Source organism: Stomoxys calcitrans, chromosome 3 (genome assembly GCF_963082655.1).
Source record: "Stomoxys calcitrans chromosome 3, idStoCalc2.1, whole genome shotgun sequence".
Lineage (NCBI taxonomy): Eukaryota > Metazoa > Arthropoda > Insecta > Diptera > Muscidae > Stomoxys > Stomoxys calcitrans.
The window spans coordinates 160,029,123-160,048,132 of NC_081554.1; the positions used below are offsets into that span (position 1 = coordinate 160,029,123).

The window sequence follows — 19,010 nt, forward strand, 5'->3', positions numbered from 1 at the left end:
CCAAAAAGTAATTGCCGATTTTTTAAAAGAAAATAAATGCATTTTTAATAAAACTTAGAATGAACTTTAATCAAATATACTTTTTTTTACACTTTTTTTCTAAAGCAAGCTAAAATTAACAGCTGATAACTGACAGAAGAAAGAATGCAATTACAGAGTCAGAAGCTGTGAAAAAAATTGTCAACGCCGACTATATGAAAAATCCGCAATTACTTTTTGGGCAACCTAATTTTAAGGAGTCTGTTTTGAGAAAATTAATTTTTTTGAAAGGTGCTGTATTTGAAAAAAAAAAAACTACAAAGTTATTGAAGTGAGTTTTGTTTAGAGATAAAATTAACTGCTTTCAACTCTTCTTCTTAAAAATATCGAAGAAATTAAGAAAACACTGCTTCAACCATAGACTCTTTTCAACAAAGTAAAATAAGAATAGGTGGCATTGAGTAGAGACTGCAGCATCTGCAAATTCATGGGATAAACTTTGCCAATTAAAATCTGAAAAAAAAAGATATTAAAAAAAATTCAACATTTTATTTAAAATATTAAAGTCTTGCTTACCGCACAAGGTTTTTGAGATCTCAAAATCAACAGCATAAGAGATTTTTGAGTGGACACATCGAAATCAAACCAATTGCTATCATAGGCAGCTATGGCAACATTCAAACTTTGGTCGTACAATTCATTGGCAAAGTAGTACATAATGACACTCTGGGCAAAGATCATGAATATGTAGATGCTGATAATAATCATTTGACCCACAGTTTCAACCTTAAAAAAAAAAAATATTAAAAATGTTGATAATTTTAAAGCAAGCATTTTTTTTCATTGAGGAAATTTTTGTATAATTTTAAGAAAAATAGTTTTAATGTTAAAAAATATATATAGACTATTAAAATAATATTATGTAACAACAAAAAATGCATTAAATTCGGCCGGGCCGAACTTTGGATACCCAACACCTCGGTTATATTTAAGGTTTTTGATAGGGACTTGACAATTTTGAATTTAAATGTGAACGCACTCTTACACTAATCATCGGCTTTCAATTTGCGATTTCTACTTTAAGAGAGTTCGTCAATAGACAAAATATGCGTTACTGATCAGGTAAAAATCGACATGTACTTCAAGAACAGGGGATTCTTCTCTGCTATCAATGAGTGCAGTCTGATTAATATTTAAGTTCAATGATAATGGAGCTCCTTTTACTTGTCCATCCCAAGCCGCACAACGAAGTATAGAAGTTTTAACATGGCAGGATACTTCACAAATTTAGCCAGCATTATTAAGGGGAAATCCACCGTTGAAAAATTTTCTGATGTTCACGCCGGGATTTGAACCCAGGCGTTCGGCGTCATAGGCGCACATGCTAACCTCTGCGCAACGGTGGCCTCCGAAGAAACATATCAAACACAAAAAATAATTGTTGGTTGCGGTTGTATGCCTGAGGCTTCATTGGGCCGTACTTGTTCGTCGACGGTGCTCGACATCGTGATTTCTGATGCTATTCAATGAAAATACATTTTTTGACCAAAAATTGCTAAAAATCCATTTTTTAACATTTTAATTAAATTATCGGATGTTTACGCATAACGCAATAAAGCCATTGTAAATTTTGTCAACAATCCAAAATGACAATCGAACCATTAACGCTTCCGTAAATAAAATACGAAGCTAATCTTGGCAAAAATTTCAAAAAATAAAAATTTTAAGTCGATTATCCCTTAAACCCGATAAGATATTGTATCCCTCAAGCGTATCGCTGTAAGGATTTTTAAGCACCATTCAGCAAAAAAAGAATTTTGAAGATCGGACTACACATAAAGATTTGACAGCCCGAACAATTTTTCAAAATGCCGAGGTGACCATCATTAGAGGCTTGCCAAGAGGCTCCCTGACCACCTAGGGTCTTGAAAGTTTGCACATGATCTCAATAACATCTTAGCCATTTCAATTTTTAAAGAGTTAGATAGAGATCTATTTTCAGATGGCATATTTTTTCCTAGTTTTTTTTCGATTCTATACCACTGTGCGTTCTTCTTTCTTGTACTTTACCATGACGAAAATGTTGCGTTTACTGAATAAAGTTATAGTTACAGTTAGCATGAAGTTAGCATGTCCGCCTATGACGCTGAATGCCTGGGTTCGAATCCTGGCGAGACCATCAGATAACATTTTCAACGTTGGCTTTCACCTCCTAATGCTTTCAACATTTGTGAGGTACTATGCCATGGAAAACTTCTCTCCAAATAGGTGTCGCCCCGCTGCACGCCGTTCGGACTCGGCTATTAAAGGAAGGCCCCTTATCATTGAGATTAAACATGAATCGGACTGCACTCATTTATATGTGTGAAGTTTGCCCTGTACCTTAGTGTAATGTTCATGGGCAAAATTGGAATTTGTATTTACAGTTCGATGATAAGTGTTAGCGAGCGTTCACAAATTAAATTCAAATTTGTCAAGTGCCTGTAGGAACTCCCTTCAGTTTTAAAAACAATTATCATACCTTAAGGAAAATTATGATGATATTAAGAAAAATTATAGTAATTTTATGAAAAAGTATAATCATTTTAAGAAAATAATTTCTAAATTTAAGAAATATTATACTAAATAAAAATTATATTAACTAAAAAATTATTACAACAAAATATTAATTATAAATTAAAAAAAACTAATTTTATAATTATCTCAAATAAGAAGAAAATGTTTGTTACTTAAAAACAACTATCCTAATTTTTCCGACCAACTTACTATAATCAACAAAAACAGCATGGCACATAGCATGGCTCCAAAGGCCATAAATTCCACCAAAAAAGTATGGGTAGTCAAATCGTTAATTTTATCCACATATCTATAAAAAATTAAAACATATAGAAATACATTAAGGTTGGCATCGCAGAACTTCACTTAGGATATTTTGGGTTGCCCAAAAAGTAATTGCGAATTTTTCATATAGTCGGCGTTGACAAATTTTTTCACAGCTTGTGACTCTGTAATTGCATTCTTTCTTCTGTCAGTTATCAGCTGTTACTTTTAGCTTGCTTTGAAAAAAAAGTGTAAAAAAAGTATATTTGATTAAAGTTCATTCTAAGTTTTATTAAAAATGCATTTACTTTCTTTTAAAAAATCTGCAATTACTTTTTGGGCAACCCAATATTTATCATCCTGTTTTATGATAACCCTTCTATATCCATACATTCAGAGAAATTTGTTAGTAAACACAGGAAATGTGTTTGCTGTAACAGCAGAAAATCTGCTGAATACGGGACAGCAGTAATTTGTTGCTAAAACAGCCAGCATTTTCTGGTGTTTTTTAAGTTTTTGATTAAAAACAAGTAAAACGTGTTAAGTTCGGTCATGCCGCACCCACCACCATGGATATATTAATCATCCTATTATATTATAACTCCACTACCATATCCATAGTTTTATCTAAATAGGGGCTGGTCTGGGTCATATTTTATTCTTGTCTAGAGAATTCTTATAGAAGTAACAGTTTTAGATAAAACTGGAAATAAATCCGCTTTTTATTAAGGGATGTGTTGTGTTGTTGTGTTTTTATTAAGGGACCCAAAATAGAAACATTGGATTGGATCGGATGTCTAAATATAGTCCGATCTGAACCATATTTGGATCGGATGTCGGGAGCCTTAAAACAACTCACTATTTCAAATTTCAACAAAATCGGGTAATAACTAAACTTTTATTGGCCTCAGACGCTCAATCGACAAATCGGTCTATATGGCAGCTATATCTAAATAAGTTCTGCTGTTGAATATACTAGGTTCGTATGTCGGGTGTCCTAATCTAAATCCCTGTCTGAATTTCAGCGAAAACGGATAATAAATGCGCCTTGCTTAAGACCCTAAGTCGGGATATGAGAGCTATATCTAAATCTGAATCGATTTCCATGAAACTCACCAGTAATGAGAGTCATAAAAAAATCCTTTCTGCCAAATTTCGAAAGAATCGGTTAACAAATGACCATTTTATTGCAGTATTACTGAAAATCGGACGAACATATATATGAGAGCTATATCCAAATATGAACCGATTTTTTCCAATTTCAATAGGCTTCACCTCTAGGGTGAAAAACATGCTTGAACATATATATGGTAGATTTATCTAAATCTGAATCGATTTCGAACAAACTTCTCTGATATTGCGGTAGTCGTCGAAGAAAGCGTTGTGCAAAATTTGGCAATATTGGTCAATAAATGTGCTTGCAGTGGTTCTAGGAGTGAAAATCGGTCGATATATATATATGAGAGCTATATCTAAATCTGAATCGATTTCCATGAAACTCACCAGTAATGAGAGACATAAAAAAATCCTTTCTGCCAAATTTCGAAAGAATCGGTTAACAAATGACCATTTTATTGCAGTATTACTGAAAATCGGACGAACATATATATGAGAGCTATATCCAAATATGAACCGATTTTTTCCAATTTCAATAGGCTTCACCTCTAGGGTGAAAAACATGCTTAAACCAAATCATAAGACGATCGGATGAAAATTGCTACAAATTAACATGGACAGACGGATAGACAGACAGACACACAGATGGGCATAGCGATATCGAATCAGAAAGTGATTTTTGGTCTATCCGCATTTTTATTTATGGGCCTATCTCTCTCTTCATTCTGGGTGTTACAACCATGGTTTTTTGCAACCATGTGTATGCCCTGGGCAAAACGCGTTAAATCATGGTTGGTGTGGTGTATCTTCTGTGGCTTTCATATTTCCATTGCACAAAAATTTCGATCATTAAGCTCATCTCGAATGAGAAATTAACGCATCACTAGAGAAATGATATTCGGGACAGTGAGTTGTATGGGTCCTTCGACATACTTCTGCAGTATGGCACAGATCGGTCCAGAGTTGGATATAGCTGCCATATAGACCGATCTCTCGATTTAAGGTTTTGGTCCCATAGAAGGCGCATTTATTGTCCGATGTCGCCGAAATTTGGAAAAGTGAGTTAGGTTAAGCGCCTCGACATACTTCTTCAATATGGCAAAGATCGGTCCAGATTTGGATATAACTGCCATATAGACCGATTGGGCCATAAAAGGCACATTTATTGCCCGATGTCGCCGAGATTGGGGACAGTGAGTTGTATTAAGCTCTTCGACATACTTCTGCAATATCGCACAGATCGGTCCAGATTTGGATATAGCTGCCATATAAACCAATATCTCGATTTAAGGTTTTGGGCACATAAAAGGTGTATTTGTTGTCCGAAGTTGCCGAAATTTGGGACAGTGAATTGTTATAAGTATTTGGTCCAAATCGGAACATATTTCGATATAGATGCTATGTGGCATAAGGTATGCATTTTTCACCGGATTTTGACGAAAGGTGGTTTACATATATACCCGAAGTGGTGGGTATCCAAAGTTCGGCCCGGCCGAACTTAATGCGTTTTTACTTGTTTTATTAAATAAAATTTCTTTTTCGAAATTCTACTCACTCTATTAATTTCAGTTGATATTTTATGCACCATACAATCACCTGCCGAGCTTTATCGTTGCTCACATTTTTAAGATTTTTCAATTTATGCTGCAACACCTTGCACATGAGTATGGCAAAGAGGATAAAGGACACAATCATATTGGTAAAGGGTATATACATACAACAACCCATGGGAGTAATGATAATTTGACTTATGAAAAATATCTGATAAAATGGTGACTCGTATTTGTCAATGCCAGGAACGTACATGCCAAAGGGGAGTACTGTGAAAAGAAATGAAAATTCGAAAAAAAAAATTAATAATTATTTTGGTAAAAGGGGAATTGAAGTTGCTTGGTGAGATGTGTCTTATAGAACTTTTTGCATAAAAATCCGGACTCTACTTTTTACATTATCGATCAGCTCAATCTACTCCCCTTTGGGGTGATTTAGGTATAAAGGAAATATATAAATTTTTTGGCTTACCTTTTGAAGTAGCAAACAGGGGATAGATGACGAAACCAATGCACGACGTAAAACCCATGAGCAGATTGATTTTGGATATAAATCTAGAAGTCATGGTGCACTCCTGTAGCATTTTTCTCAAGGCTTTATCCTCGGAATTCTAATAAAGGAAGAAACAAAAAGAAAAAATATGTCCAATATTTAATGTCCTTTGGATATCATTCACATTCTCTCCTTCCTTGTCCTTATCTCCTACCATCAATTCAATATAGAGCTGTCGTATATTTTCCATAAATTGCTCATACTCAAAGCGATTAACGCACAATAGAACGGCCCTCAAAATCGTATTGAAGAACAAAACGGCTATGTAAGCGTTTCGAACAATGGCATCAATGGGTTCAGTGCTGAAGCAAATATCCAAAAATTGTGTCGTATTAATCATAATGTAGGGTATAAGACATGAATAACGACGCCAATTATGCTGCAATAGGAATGACCAAAACTTCATAATGCGCAAATTTGTGCTCAGCAAAGGCACATCCTCAATGGTGCGAAGTTGCATGGTAAAAGCCATCGAAAACGCACAGCAAAAATCTAAATTATGGGCAAGTTACCCCAATGAAGTTAATGCTCGAATAAATGGTCACGAACTGTCGGTCAAAAGGCTTTGTTTCTGGGGTTTTTATTAGCCTCGATATAGAGGCTGATGTCGTTTAAATGACTTGCTGGTTTTTTAGATCATTTATACTATTTTGCTTAATTAAGGGGCTTTAGAAAATGAGCAAAGTTTTGTAAACATGGGAAATTTACTCAAACTGAAGAGTGTGGTCTTTAAAAACTTCTTGTCATAGTCATCAATTTGTTAATGATTTATGCATTTTTAAGAGTGGTAAAATAAACCTCTTCAGGAAAATTCAGAACATGAACAAATGAATGTAACGGAATTTTTTACATCAAATATTGTGATAACGTTCTATGAAATTTTTATCATCACAGAAGATTTCCAAAAGAGTTTAGAGGTCTATTGAGTTATACTAGATTTCGACATATTGTTGAAACTGTCGAATATATTGGGTTGCCCAAAAAGTAATTGCGGATTTTTTAAAAGAAAGTAAATGCATTTTTAATAAATCTTAGAATGAACTTTAATCAAATATACTTTCTTTACACTTTTTTTCTAAAGCAAGCTAAAAGTAACAGCTGATAATTGACAGAAGAAAGAATGCAATTACAGAGTCACAAGCTGTGAAAAAATTTGTCAACGCCGACTATATGGAAAAATCCGCAATTACTTTTTGGGCAACCCAATATGTAAGTAGGACAGTATGCGAATTGACAAGATACAAGAAGCATGTCTTTCTCAAGAGATGGACAGTGGTGAACGCCATGCACGAAGTTGTGTATAAACCAGTAAGAAAAGGCAAAAGTCGGGTGGTGCCGACTATATAATACCCTACATCACCTAGTGTACGTAGTACTTTTTATATGTAGAACTTATCACGAAATCTAGTCAGACTTTAATTTGGATACCAATTGAAATAGCAATTTAGAACCTTGTAAGATTTTCCTACCCTAGCGCAAAAGATTCGGATTTCCACACCTTTAAAAGGCCATATCGGATAAAAGATTATATGGGAGTTATATCGAAACCTATGCCAATTTTAATGACACATACTGGGATATGAAATAGAACATCTCACGCCCTATATTGAAGAGATGTGACCAAAATTTTGGCTTCTACAGCCTGAAAAGGCCCTATCTTTTGAAGGATATATATGATACCTATATCTAAATCTGAACCGATTTCAATGAAATTTTGCGCACGTATTTGAACGCCAATTAAAACGTCTCATTCAAAATGGGATGAAAATTGTGGCTTCTACAGCCTGAAAAGGCCCTATCCTATGAAGCATATATATGGGACCTATATCTAAATCTGAACCGATTTCAATGAAATTTTGCACACATATGAGGACGTTAAATAAAACACCTCCTGCTAAATTTTTTAAAGATTGGACCAAAATGGTGGCTTCTACAGCCTTAAAAGGCCATATCGGATGAAAGATATATATGGGAGCTATATGTAAATCTGAACCGATTTTTATGAAATTTTGCACACATATGAAGACCTCAAATAAATCACCTCATGCAAAATTTTGTAAAGATTGAATCAAAATGGTGGGTTCTACAGCCTTAAAAGGCCAAATCGGTTGAAAGATATACATGGGAGCTATATCTAAATCTGATCCGATTCTGATGAAATTTTGCACACATATTGGGACGTCAAAAAAAGCATTTCGTGCTAAATTTGGTAAAGATCGGACCAAAATTGTGGCTCCTACAGTTTTAAAAGGGCACATCAGATGAAAGATATATATGGGAGCTATATCTAAATCTGACCCGATTCTGATGAAATTTTGCACACATATTAGGACGTTAAGAAAAAAATATCGCCCCAAATTTTGTAAAGACAGAACCAAAATGGTGGCTTCTACAGCCTTAAAAGGCCAAATCGGTTGAAAGATATATATGGGAGCTATATCCAAATCTGGACCGATTTTTTTCAAAATCAATAGCGTTCGTTCTTGGACCAAAAAAGGGAATTATGCAAAATTTTGTGAAAATCGGACAACAAATGCGATCTGAACCTTGGTTACAAGAATACATGGACAGACAGACAGATGGACATAGCTAAATCGAATCAGGAAGTGATTCTACGCCGATCGGTATACTTATCGATGGGTCGAGCTCTTCCCCTTCTTAGCATTTCAAACAAATGCACAAATCTATAATACCCTGTACCACAGTGTCCAGTCCATTTACATTGAGTGGGCGGACGAGTGCGCCGGGAGGAGTTCGTCTGCGCGGGCGGACCAGCCTTCGGTCTTATCTACGTGCCATTTGTCTAGCTGCTGAACGCAGTAGAGGGGATGGTCAGGGCGGCGTCGGTGTGGTGATGGGACTCGGTGGATGGTTACCGGACTGCAAAGGCTCTCTGGCCTGTCTTTGATCAGAGGAGGACGCCCTCTTATCGGACTGACTTTCGATAAGAGGTCGATAAGTACCTTAACAGGGGTCATAACCGGGCACTGTGCCATAGTTTGCATGGCAGGGCTCAAGGGAATACCGCGCAAAGACTTCTGTAAGAGTTGCCTTGATTAGGATGAAGAGGAGACTATTGAGCACTTGCTGTGTTCATGTCCGGGTCTGCAGGTACGTAGTTTCTCCTTTATGTTGAGCCGTTTCTTCTGTGATCTGGGTGAACTGCTAACGTACCTCTGGTAGTTCTCCTGAGGTTTGTTGAAAGAACAGAAAGGTTCCTACAAGGGGTGCCATAAGCTCCGGTGCTTACATGGGGATTAGCGTTTCTTCACATCACACTCGGGTTTTCCATTTATCCTGCATTTCTTTTATTCGTGTATAACCTCTAGTTCGAGGTTTCTTCTTCTTCTTTCTCTTTCCTTTATTTCTAGGGTAACACAATGGGCCAGATTGGCCTCCAAGTGAACTCACCATTGGTGGGCAACCCACTCCACCTAACCTTACCATTCCATTTACATAGAAGGTACTTTTAATGTTGTCGGAACCCTCTAACACTTAGAGCAGTAATAGGTTGACCGGGTACTTGGAGACTGCATTAAATACATGGTAAGGAATACCTGGATAGATTGTGGATCTCCCAACATATGTATGAAAGACAAAGTGTTAAAAGGCACGCCACATGGGACATTGCATTTTATCCCACTCCTATAGGAGACCACTACAGGCCCTGACTGAGTAGGGGTTTGAACCCATATGTTAAGCACACGATGTTAAAATACTTCCAAGGAACCCGAAACAGCTATGCAGAAAAGCTATACGAAGGGGTCTTGGAGATTGGTCACGACTGGGGTAGATCTAGTGTTAAATGATGAATGTAAAGCCACATAAGACTGAGATCCGCCTGTTTACGAGAAAGACGAGGGTAAACCAATTTGAGACGCCACGTTTCTTAAACTTAATGATTTCGATATCCGAAAAAATCAAATCAGATCTTGGGTGGTAAATTGAGCTATATATAAATCTGAACCGCTTTTTACTAAAACTTATAGCGTGTTTCGGTATAGACTAAAAATGTGATATGTAAAAAATTTCCTAACTATTGGATAGCAAATGCGATCTCCACCTTAGGTTAGGTTTAAGTGGCAGTCTGCCGTCAGACTCACTTAGACGTTTTCGTCCATTATGATACCACAGGAATAGAAGAAGTAAGATGCCTTCTAGTACCTACCGTTGAACCATCCAGATCGCTTTAAAAATCCCAAAAAACTTGCGAATGTTCACATTCGCTAAATCAGAAAGGGTCTCAAAGAAATGAGAATCTAAAGTGGAGCTCAATCTAATTGCTAGTGCGGGACATACATACAGAAGGTGTTCTATAGTCTCTTCTTCTTCGATGTTCTCACATCTTCTGTAATAGTCGTTGCTGGCAACATTCCGTCTGTCAGCATGTTTTTCGATTAGACAGTGACCCGTCATGACGGACACAATGACCGAGACGTCTGTTCTAGCCAATGACAGCAAAGCAGTAGACCTCTTCAAGTCTAGATTAGGCCACATAGTTTTGGAATGCTCACAGCCCCCTCTTTGTGACCATCTATCATTCGTTGTCCTTCGGGCCTGGTACTGAAAACTAAGGCATACCCACAGATTTTAGCATCCCTGGAATGTGTAGGGTAGTTCTTAGTCTCGCAAGCTCAATCGCTTTACAATTCCCTGGGATATCTCTGTAGCCCGACACCTAAAACATTTGAATATTGAACTGTTCGGCCATCTCGTCTCATCTACGACTGTCGAGGCGGTTTTTGAATTCAAAAATACGTTCTCCAGGAATTTAATGGCTGGGTGATTGATTGAGAAGATACTTAAGCCAGTTGTCGATATGACATTATATCTTAGCCCTTCCATCACTTCTTTAATTATAAGGTTCTCCGCTTGATTCACACTACAGTTATCGGGTAATCTTCTCGATATGACCAGTTCTGGTTTTTCGTAGAACATCCCAAGGCCTACCTAATGGTCTAGTTTGGAACCATCCGTTTAGAAGTTTATATAACTTCTATTACCAGGTATATCGTAGTTCCAATCGGTTCAGGAACGGTGGTACAGTACTTTTTATCAAAAAGCGGCTCAGGTAGGGTGTAATCTACACTGTCTGGAGCAGCGGACATTGTATCAAGGATAACACAGTGCCCGTAGCTGCCACATGACCAAAGACAAAGTTCTCTTAGGCCCACAGGTGTGGTCGGAGCAATTTGTCTTGCCACAATGGCCAGAGGCGCAAGGTGTATCATTAAATTCAGTGAATCAGATGGTGTCGTCCTCAGTGCGGCCGTGATGCAAACAAGCCATCCTTTGGATCCGGTTGAGTGTTGAACAGTAGTTGGATTTTTGATGCACCGTCCACCAGAATATAACACCATATAGCATTATAGGTCTGACAACTGCAGTATATACCCAATGCATGACACGAGGTTTAAACTCCTAAATTTGGTCTATGGCTCTCTTGCAGGTGTATAGCGCAAGAGTTGCCTTTCTTCGTCTTTCCAAAATGTTGGATTTGAAGTTTAATTGTCTGTCCACCAAAAAAGCCAGGTATTTTGCGGTTTCTATAAATGGAACTTTCTTTCATCCGAAGGAGACAATTGTCATTGTAGGTAACTTGTATCTCTTACTGAAAATAACTATTTCTGCCTTGTGCGGATTTACACCTAGACCACATTCGGTAGCATACTTTGCTGTGGCACATAGAGCTTCCTGAAGTGTATCGCTAAGAATGCTGGGAAACTTTCCCCTAACCATAATTGCCACGTCATCAGCATACGCGACCACTTTTACATCTTTTTCTTCCAGAGACAATAATATATTGTTAAAGGCTATATTCCAAAGTAGAGGAGACAGTACACCTCCTTGAGATGTTCATCTGTTGACGCATATTTTTATACCCACCACCATAGGATGGGGTATACTAATTTCGTCATTCTGTCTGTAACACTTCGAAATATGCTTCTAAGACCGCATAAAGTATATATTGGGTTGCCCAAAAAGTAATTGCGGATTTTTCTTATAGTCGGAGTTGACAAATTTTTTCACAGCTTGTGACTCTATAATTGCATTCTTTCTTCTGTCAATTATCAGCTGTGACTTTTAGCTTGCTTTAGAAAAAAAGTATAAAAAAAGTATATTTGATTAAAGTACATTCTAAGTTCTATTAAAAATGCATTTACTTTCTTTTAAAAAATCCGCAATTACTTTTTGGGCAACCCAATATATTATTGATCGTTATGACATAGCCATGTCCGTCAGTCTGTCTGTCGAAAGCACGCTAACTTTCGAAAGACTAAAGCTAGGCGCTGGAAATTTTGCACAAATACGTTTTATTAGTGTAGATCGGTTGGGGCTGTAAATGGACCAAATCGATATAGCTTCTATATAAACCGATATTGGGTTTTGACTTCTTAAGCCGATAATAAAATTTTGCACGTGTTGTTTTTGTATCATTTCCAACAACTGTGCGAAATATGGTCGAAATCGGTCTACAACCTGGTATAGCTGCCATATAAACAGATCTTGGATCTTGACTTCTTGAGCAGCTAGAGGGCACAATTCGATTTTACTGTAGTTCTGTACGTGGTGTTTTGGTATTACTTCCAACAACTGTGCTAAGTATGGTTCAAATCGGTCCATAACCTGATATAGCTGCCATGTAAACCGATCTTGGCTTTTGACTTCTTGAGCCTCTAAAGGGGGCAATTTGGCAAAAAATTTGCACGTGGTGTTTTGGTATCACTTGCAACAACTGTGCGAAATATGGTGGAAATCGGTCTACATTCTGGTAAAGCTGCCATATAAACCGATCTTGGATTTTGACTTCTTGAGCCGCTAGAGGGCGCAATTCTTAACCCTTTTTGGCTGAAATTTTGCTCGAGGTGTTGTTATGACTTCCAACAATTGTACTAAGTATGGCGCAAATCGGTACATAATCAGATATGGCTGCCATATAAACCGATCTGGAATCTTTACTCCTTGAGCCTCTAGAGGGCGCAATTCTCATCCCACTTGGCAGAAATTTTCAACTACGGCCTTCAATATACGATGACCTTCACCTTCAATATACGTGTCCAATATGGTCTGAATCGATCAAAAGATTGATACGGATCCCATATAAACCGATCTCCCGGTTTTTACTTCTTGAGCCCCTACAAGGCGCAATTCTTATCCGAATGGATTGAAATATTACACAATGACTTCTACAATGTGCAGCATTCAAGTCATTTATGGACCGAATCCGAAACTCCATCTCCTTCATGATTGACGTTGATTTTACATTATTGAAAAAATCTTCTATGTCAAGAGATGCTATGATTGTATATTCCTTGACATCGTACAAACCCTCGTGAAGGGCTATTTCAGTGGACTTGTCCTTACTGTATGCATGCTGCTGCCGAGACGGGCGATCTTCAGCGATCTTAGCCCTAAGGTATGTTTCTATCAACTTTTCAAGAGTCTTCAGCATAAAGGATGACAGACTAATGGTGCGAACATCTTTTATGGTCCAAAGGATTTTTGGTTCAGATACAATTTCCCCAAAAACCTCCGTTGGAGAATTTTCCGGGAAATGTGTATCAACAAGTACTTCTAGTGTTTCCTTACTAGACATTGCCAATGTATTCTCTATCACCGCAAAAGGTCTTGAGGACAGCGTCTTCCTTAGTCTAGAGGCCTCAGATGTATCCTCCACGGAGCTGCAGAATTCCCTCCAGGATTTGTTCTGAGCTTTTCTCAGCTCGCTCTTATATTTTCTTAGCTCAGGTTTATAGAAGTCCTAATCTTGCGGTGTTCTTGTGACTTTCTCCCTGTTGAAGAGTTTTCTGCAGTCCATCCTAAGATCAACGAGCTCTGGAGTCCACCATGGCGGACGCTGTTTGCCCTTGGCTTGGCCTTGATAGGGTCTTATTGATCCGATTGACCATTATGTCTATATCCTCCGCAGTTTCCACTTCATTTTCTGGTCTAGAAGGAATAGTCGTGCAGAAGGTGTGCCGAAATCTATCCCAATTCGCCTTTCTTCTGTTTAGCCGAGGGACCACTACTTCAGTATTTTCTTCAAAGCTAAAACTAATATAACGATGATCAGAGAAACTGTGGTAATCCAACACTTCCCAGTCGTATATTCTTGCACTTATATCTTCCGATTCAAAGGTAATATCTAGTACCTCCTGTCTGTTCCTGGTAATATAAATAGGTCGGTTTATCCCCTTATTTATAAGTCGACAGATTGCAACTTATATTGAATAAGCAGCTCACCCCTTTCATTGACATTAGAATCTCCCCATATCTGGTGATGTGCATTAGCATTACTTTCTACAATGGGGCTCTTCTTCCCTACAGAAGCAGATTCAGCCAGCACTTTAAGGTCTGAAGGCGGCATCTCTGAATCGTATGTCCTATATATAGGGAAGCGCCAGTAAGAAGACTCAATAATTTAAAGACTACCTACTACTAAATCTTCAGTGCTTTGCTACGGAAGAAGAAAATCATTTAGACTAGTCTTTGCAAGAATACAGGCTCTGTGTCTCGCATTCCCCGTACCCCTTGAAAAGTTTAAATCCCTCCTCCATACACCCAGGGCTCTTGAATAAGAACCACGTCAAGTTCCACTGCCATTAGGAGGACCTTTAGTGCCGACGAACCAACCTTACAATGGTGGAGATTTATCTGCAAAATCCGGACCATAGTTAGGATTTAGATTTTCCACCAAAACATTTAGACTAGTCTTTGCAAGAATACAGGCTCTGTGTCTCGCATTCCCCGTACCCCTTGAAAAGTTTACATCCCTCCTCCATACACATACATACAGGACACCGGACACGGTGTGGATGATTCCTCCTTAGATGCTTCACTAATTGCTGCTGTCGAAGTACCTTTTGAGTTATGTCCTTCCCCGCTGGCGCATACCTTGCTCTACACATAGCATTTTTAGATTCTTTCAAATAATTTATGGCTGAAATGATATTGGCTTGTAAAAGGGACCATGATATTGATTAAGTTGCTCGCAGTTTCCTTGGAATATAAAATTCTTAATACAATATTGTGACAATTCGTTTTTGTTGTATACCATTTAATTATTATTTTTTCTAATTTAAAGTCCACAATATGAATTTTTCAGATAAAGAAAATTATTGGTAAACAATTGCTTGCGTTCACTTGAGCAGGCAAGTTATCTGCAAGTCACATATATGCGTTATTAATTATTTACCCCTAAATTGATGAATTGTTTGTCAATATTGACCACAATTTAATGGCAATGTTCATAACTAGTAATTTTAAACAGTATGAAGATGATATTGCAATAAATAATGTGTACGAAAGCTATTTTTATACCCTCCACCATAGGATGGGGGGTATACTAATTTCGTCATTCTGTTTGTAACTACTCGAAATATTCGTCTGAGACCCCATAAAGTATATATATTCTAGATCTTCGGACATTTTATGTCGGACGGACAGTCCGTCTTTGTGTCGAAAGCACGCTTACTTCCGAAGGAGTAAAGCTAGCCGCTTGAAATTTTGCACAAATACTTCTTATTAGTGTAAGTCGGTAGGTATAGTAAATGGTCATATCGGTCCATGTTTTGATATAGCTGCCATATAAACCGATCTTGGGTCTTGACTTCTTGAGCCTCTAGAGGGCGCAATTCTAATCCGATTGGAATGAAATTTTACACGACGTGCTTTGTTATAATATCCAACAACTGTGCCAAATATGGTTCGAATGGTTCTGATATAGCTGCCGTATAAACCTATCTTGGGTCTTAACTTCTTGAGCTTTTAGAGGGAGCAATTCTTATCCGATTGGAATGAAATTTTGCACGACGTGTTTTGTTATGACTTTCAACAACTGTGCCAAGTATGGTTCAAATCGGTTCATAACCTGATATGGCTGCCATATAAATCGATCTTGGGTCTTGACTTCTTGAACCTCTAGAGGGCGCAATTCTTATCCGATTTTAATGAATTTTTGATCGAAGTATTTTGTTATGATATCCAACAACTGTGCTAACTATGGTTCAAATCGGTTCAAAACCTGATATAGCTGTCATATAAACAGATCTGGGGACTTGACTTCTTGAGCTTCTAGAGGGCGCAATTCCTATCCGATTTGGCTGGAATTTTGCATGACGTATTGTATTTTTACTTTCAACTACTGTGTCAAATAAGGTTCAACTCGGTTCATAACCTGATATAGTTGCCATATAAACCTATATTGGATCTTGACTTCTTGAGCCTCAAGAGGTCGCAATTATTATACGATTTGCCTGAAATTTTGTACCACAGATCCTCTCATGACCATCAACATACGTTATTATGGTCTGAATCGGTCTATAGCCCGATACAGCTCCCATATAAATTGATCTCTCTATTTTACTTTTTGAGCCCCCAAAGGGCGCAATTCTACATACCAAACTTCTGTCAAACCAGCAAAAATCTAGGAACCGAAACAGGTTGATCGAGAGACCGGTTTACATGGGAGGTATATCAGGTTATAAACTGATTTTGGCCGTATTTGAGACTTAAGGCGATGGTAGAATGGATGGAGGATGGGAGCAGCTCATACCATCGCGCTATAATCAAGGCGGCGATTGAAAACCTGGAAAGAAGAGGAGAGTATTCCGATCGGATACCTGAGACGACACTTGAGGTCGAGTGCGAGGCATTGCTGTCACTGGCACAGTCTTGGACTGACGGAATCCTAGTATTTTCATCTGGAAGATCATGTTACACAAGTGAATCAATGCTAGAGGACAGAATGGGCCTGGGGGTATATATTGAGAACCCAGGGACTGAGATCGGTTTAAGACTGCCTGACCATAATATGGTCCTGCAGGCAGAGATCCGGGCGATCACGGAATGCGTTAGGTGGTGTGGTGCTGACGCGATGACGTCGAGTGTCAAAATTTTTACAGAGCGTAAAATAACCACAAGGTCAATAGCAACCAGGACGGGAAGATCACGAACAGTCTTACAGTGTATGAAGGAGATTAATGCCTTCTCTGAGGATGGCAAAATCCGCATCGTTTGGATGCCGGGCTATAAAGGAGTAAGTTTGAATGAAAGGGCAGACGATTTGGAGGTGAAGGTCAGAGAACTGCCGTCAATAAACTTGGTTAACCCGAAGCCCTTCAGGTCGACACAGTTGTTGTTGTTGTAGCAGTTTATTGTGTTCTATCTTTCGTCTGCTTGATTCTTTTGAGTGTCAAGACCCAGGAACTCTGCGACTAAGATGGAGTGCATCCACAGGGAACTGGGTCTGAGTCGAGTGATTCTGGCCGGGCAGTTAAACAGGTGACGTGTATCGTGCGGTCCCTGGTTACAATCTGGACATACATCTTGCACGTCGGCATCAATCCTAGCTCTGTAGGAGTTGAGGCGGCTGTATCTTCCGGAACCTAATTGAGCCAGAACTACTCTGGTTTGCCGGGGGAGGTCAATTTCCTCCTGTGCAATGGGAAGCGGTCGTTCTCCAAGGACTACATTCACCCGATAGCCATTTACCGCATCTGCTACCGTCTCTGCATGAATGTGGTCTAGACCTGCTTAATATGCCGTTTGATCTAGAGGTTCTCTCTTGTAGCGCTTAATGTCACGCTCTAGATCATGTAGATCTACCTAAAAGGCCTCTGGGAGGTGGATATCTATCCAAAAGATGATAATTTGGATGGTCTCTGCGATAGCAGCCCAAAAGGTATTGCTTAGACAGCATGGGTTGCCCAAAAAGTAATTGCGGATTTTTTAAAAGAAAGTAAATGCATTTTTAATAAAACTTAAAATGAACTGATAGAAGAAAGAATGCAATTACAGAGTCACAAGCTGTGAACAAATTTGTCAACGCCGACTATATGAAAAATCCGCAATTTTTGGGCAACCCATAGTTATGTCTCGCACTGGTAGGGGGCCTGATGCCATGATCGTACAATCGTCCGCATGTGATATGATCTCTATGCCGTCTGGAGGGGGTGGAATGGAGGATAGGTAGATGTTGAACAGTGCCGGAGATATCACCCCACCTTAAGGAACACCCTGTTTCACTCTACGGTGCTTCGACTTCTTATCCCTAAATTCCACAAATGACTGGCGACCACACAGATAATTCGAGACCCAGCGTTTCAAGCCCAGCGTTTCAAGCCTGGAGTGTTGGCGATGTCCTCAAATAATTTGGCATGGCTGACTGTGTCGAATGCCTTCGATAGGTTCAGTGCCACGAGAACCGTCCTATCACATGGCCTGGGCTGATTGAAGCCACGGCAAATGCGGTGATGGCATACAAAAGCTTTTGTGGCGAATGGAAATTGTCCTACGAGGCCCGGGAGCAGTAATGCCTCAAGCGTCTTTGCCACTGGTGAGAAAAGGGAGATCGGTCTGCACGACTCCCCCAAACTCGGATCCTTTCCAGGCTTCAGTATAGGGATCACTCTGCCCATTTTCCAGACATCGGGAACTATAAGAGTGTTCAAAGACAGGTTGAGGCCAGTAGTAAGGTACTCAACTCCAGGTGAATTCAGATTCTTCAACATCAATGTAGAGATTCCGTCGGGGCCCAAGGCCTTAGATGATTTGGCGCCACGGATGACATTCGTAACGTCTCCCACGATAAATTGCGACGGTTCGGAGACCACGAATACGGCGAATGGCTCTCCTCCATGCCCTGTCTCTCCCGGGATGCACAATAAATAGAAGGTTAAACAACCTGGCGCATCTCTTCGGTTATTTCGCCAAAAGTGACTGAGGTCCTGTCATTCGAGAGTGACTTAACAGTAGACCACAGTTTGCCTACACCGGTGCCTAAGTTACATTGCTCCAAGTGTTCCAGCCACAAATTCCGCTTATGTTCGTTGTTTACCATGTTTACTTCCAGATTCAGCTCGCTGAATTACGGTCGTCTGCGAGTACCACTGCTTGCGGAGGGAAATTGGGCCGCAATTTGGGTATTCGAACAGCTGGTATAAAGCCAGCGGCTGCTGCGTTAATGATGTCTCGGAATTTACTCTCGGGCA

General features: G+C 39.0%; 1 protein-coding gene across 1 annotated transcript; it reads right to left on the minus strand.

Moving 5' to 3' along the window:
* Positions 1-390: 390 nt before the first annotated feature.
* LOC106094770 (odorant receptor 30a) lies at positions 391-6,478 on the minus strand. Its single transcript, XM_013262009.2, has 6 exons — positions 6,173-6,478; positions 5,938-6,076; positions 5,471-5,735; positions 2,746-2,845; positions 556-765; positions 391-492 (listed from the first exon to the last, which is right to left on the minus strand). The coding sequence occupies exons 1-6, from the start codon at positions 6,476-6,478 to the stop codon at positions 391-393; spliced, it is 1,122 nt and encodes a 373-aa protein (XP_013117463.1).
* Between the last annotated feature and the right edge of the window lie 12,532 nt (positions 6,479-19,010).

Bases quoted from the DNA above. Each gene is read 5' to 3' on its own strand.
- LOC106094770 (XM_013262009.2), bottom strand. From the start codon at position 6,478: ATGCAACTTCGCACCATTGAGGATGTGCCTTTGCTGAGCACAAATTTG. The intron at 5,736-5,937 runs GTAAGCCAAAAA...TTCTTTTCACAG, and splicing joins CCTGTTTGCTACTTCAAAAG to TACTCCCCTTTGGCATGTAC. The intron at 493-555 runs GTAAGCAAGACT...TTTTTTTTTCAG, and splicing joins GATCTCAAAAACCTTGTGCG to ATTTTAATTGGCAAAGTTTA.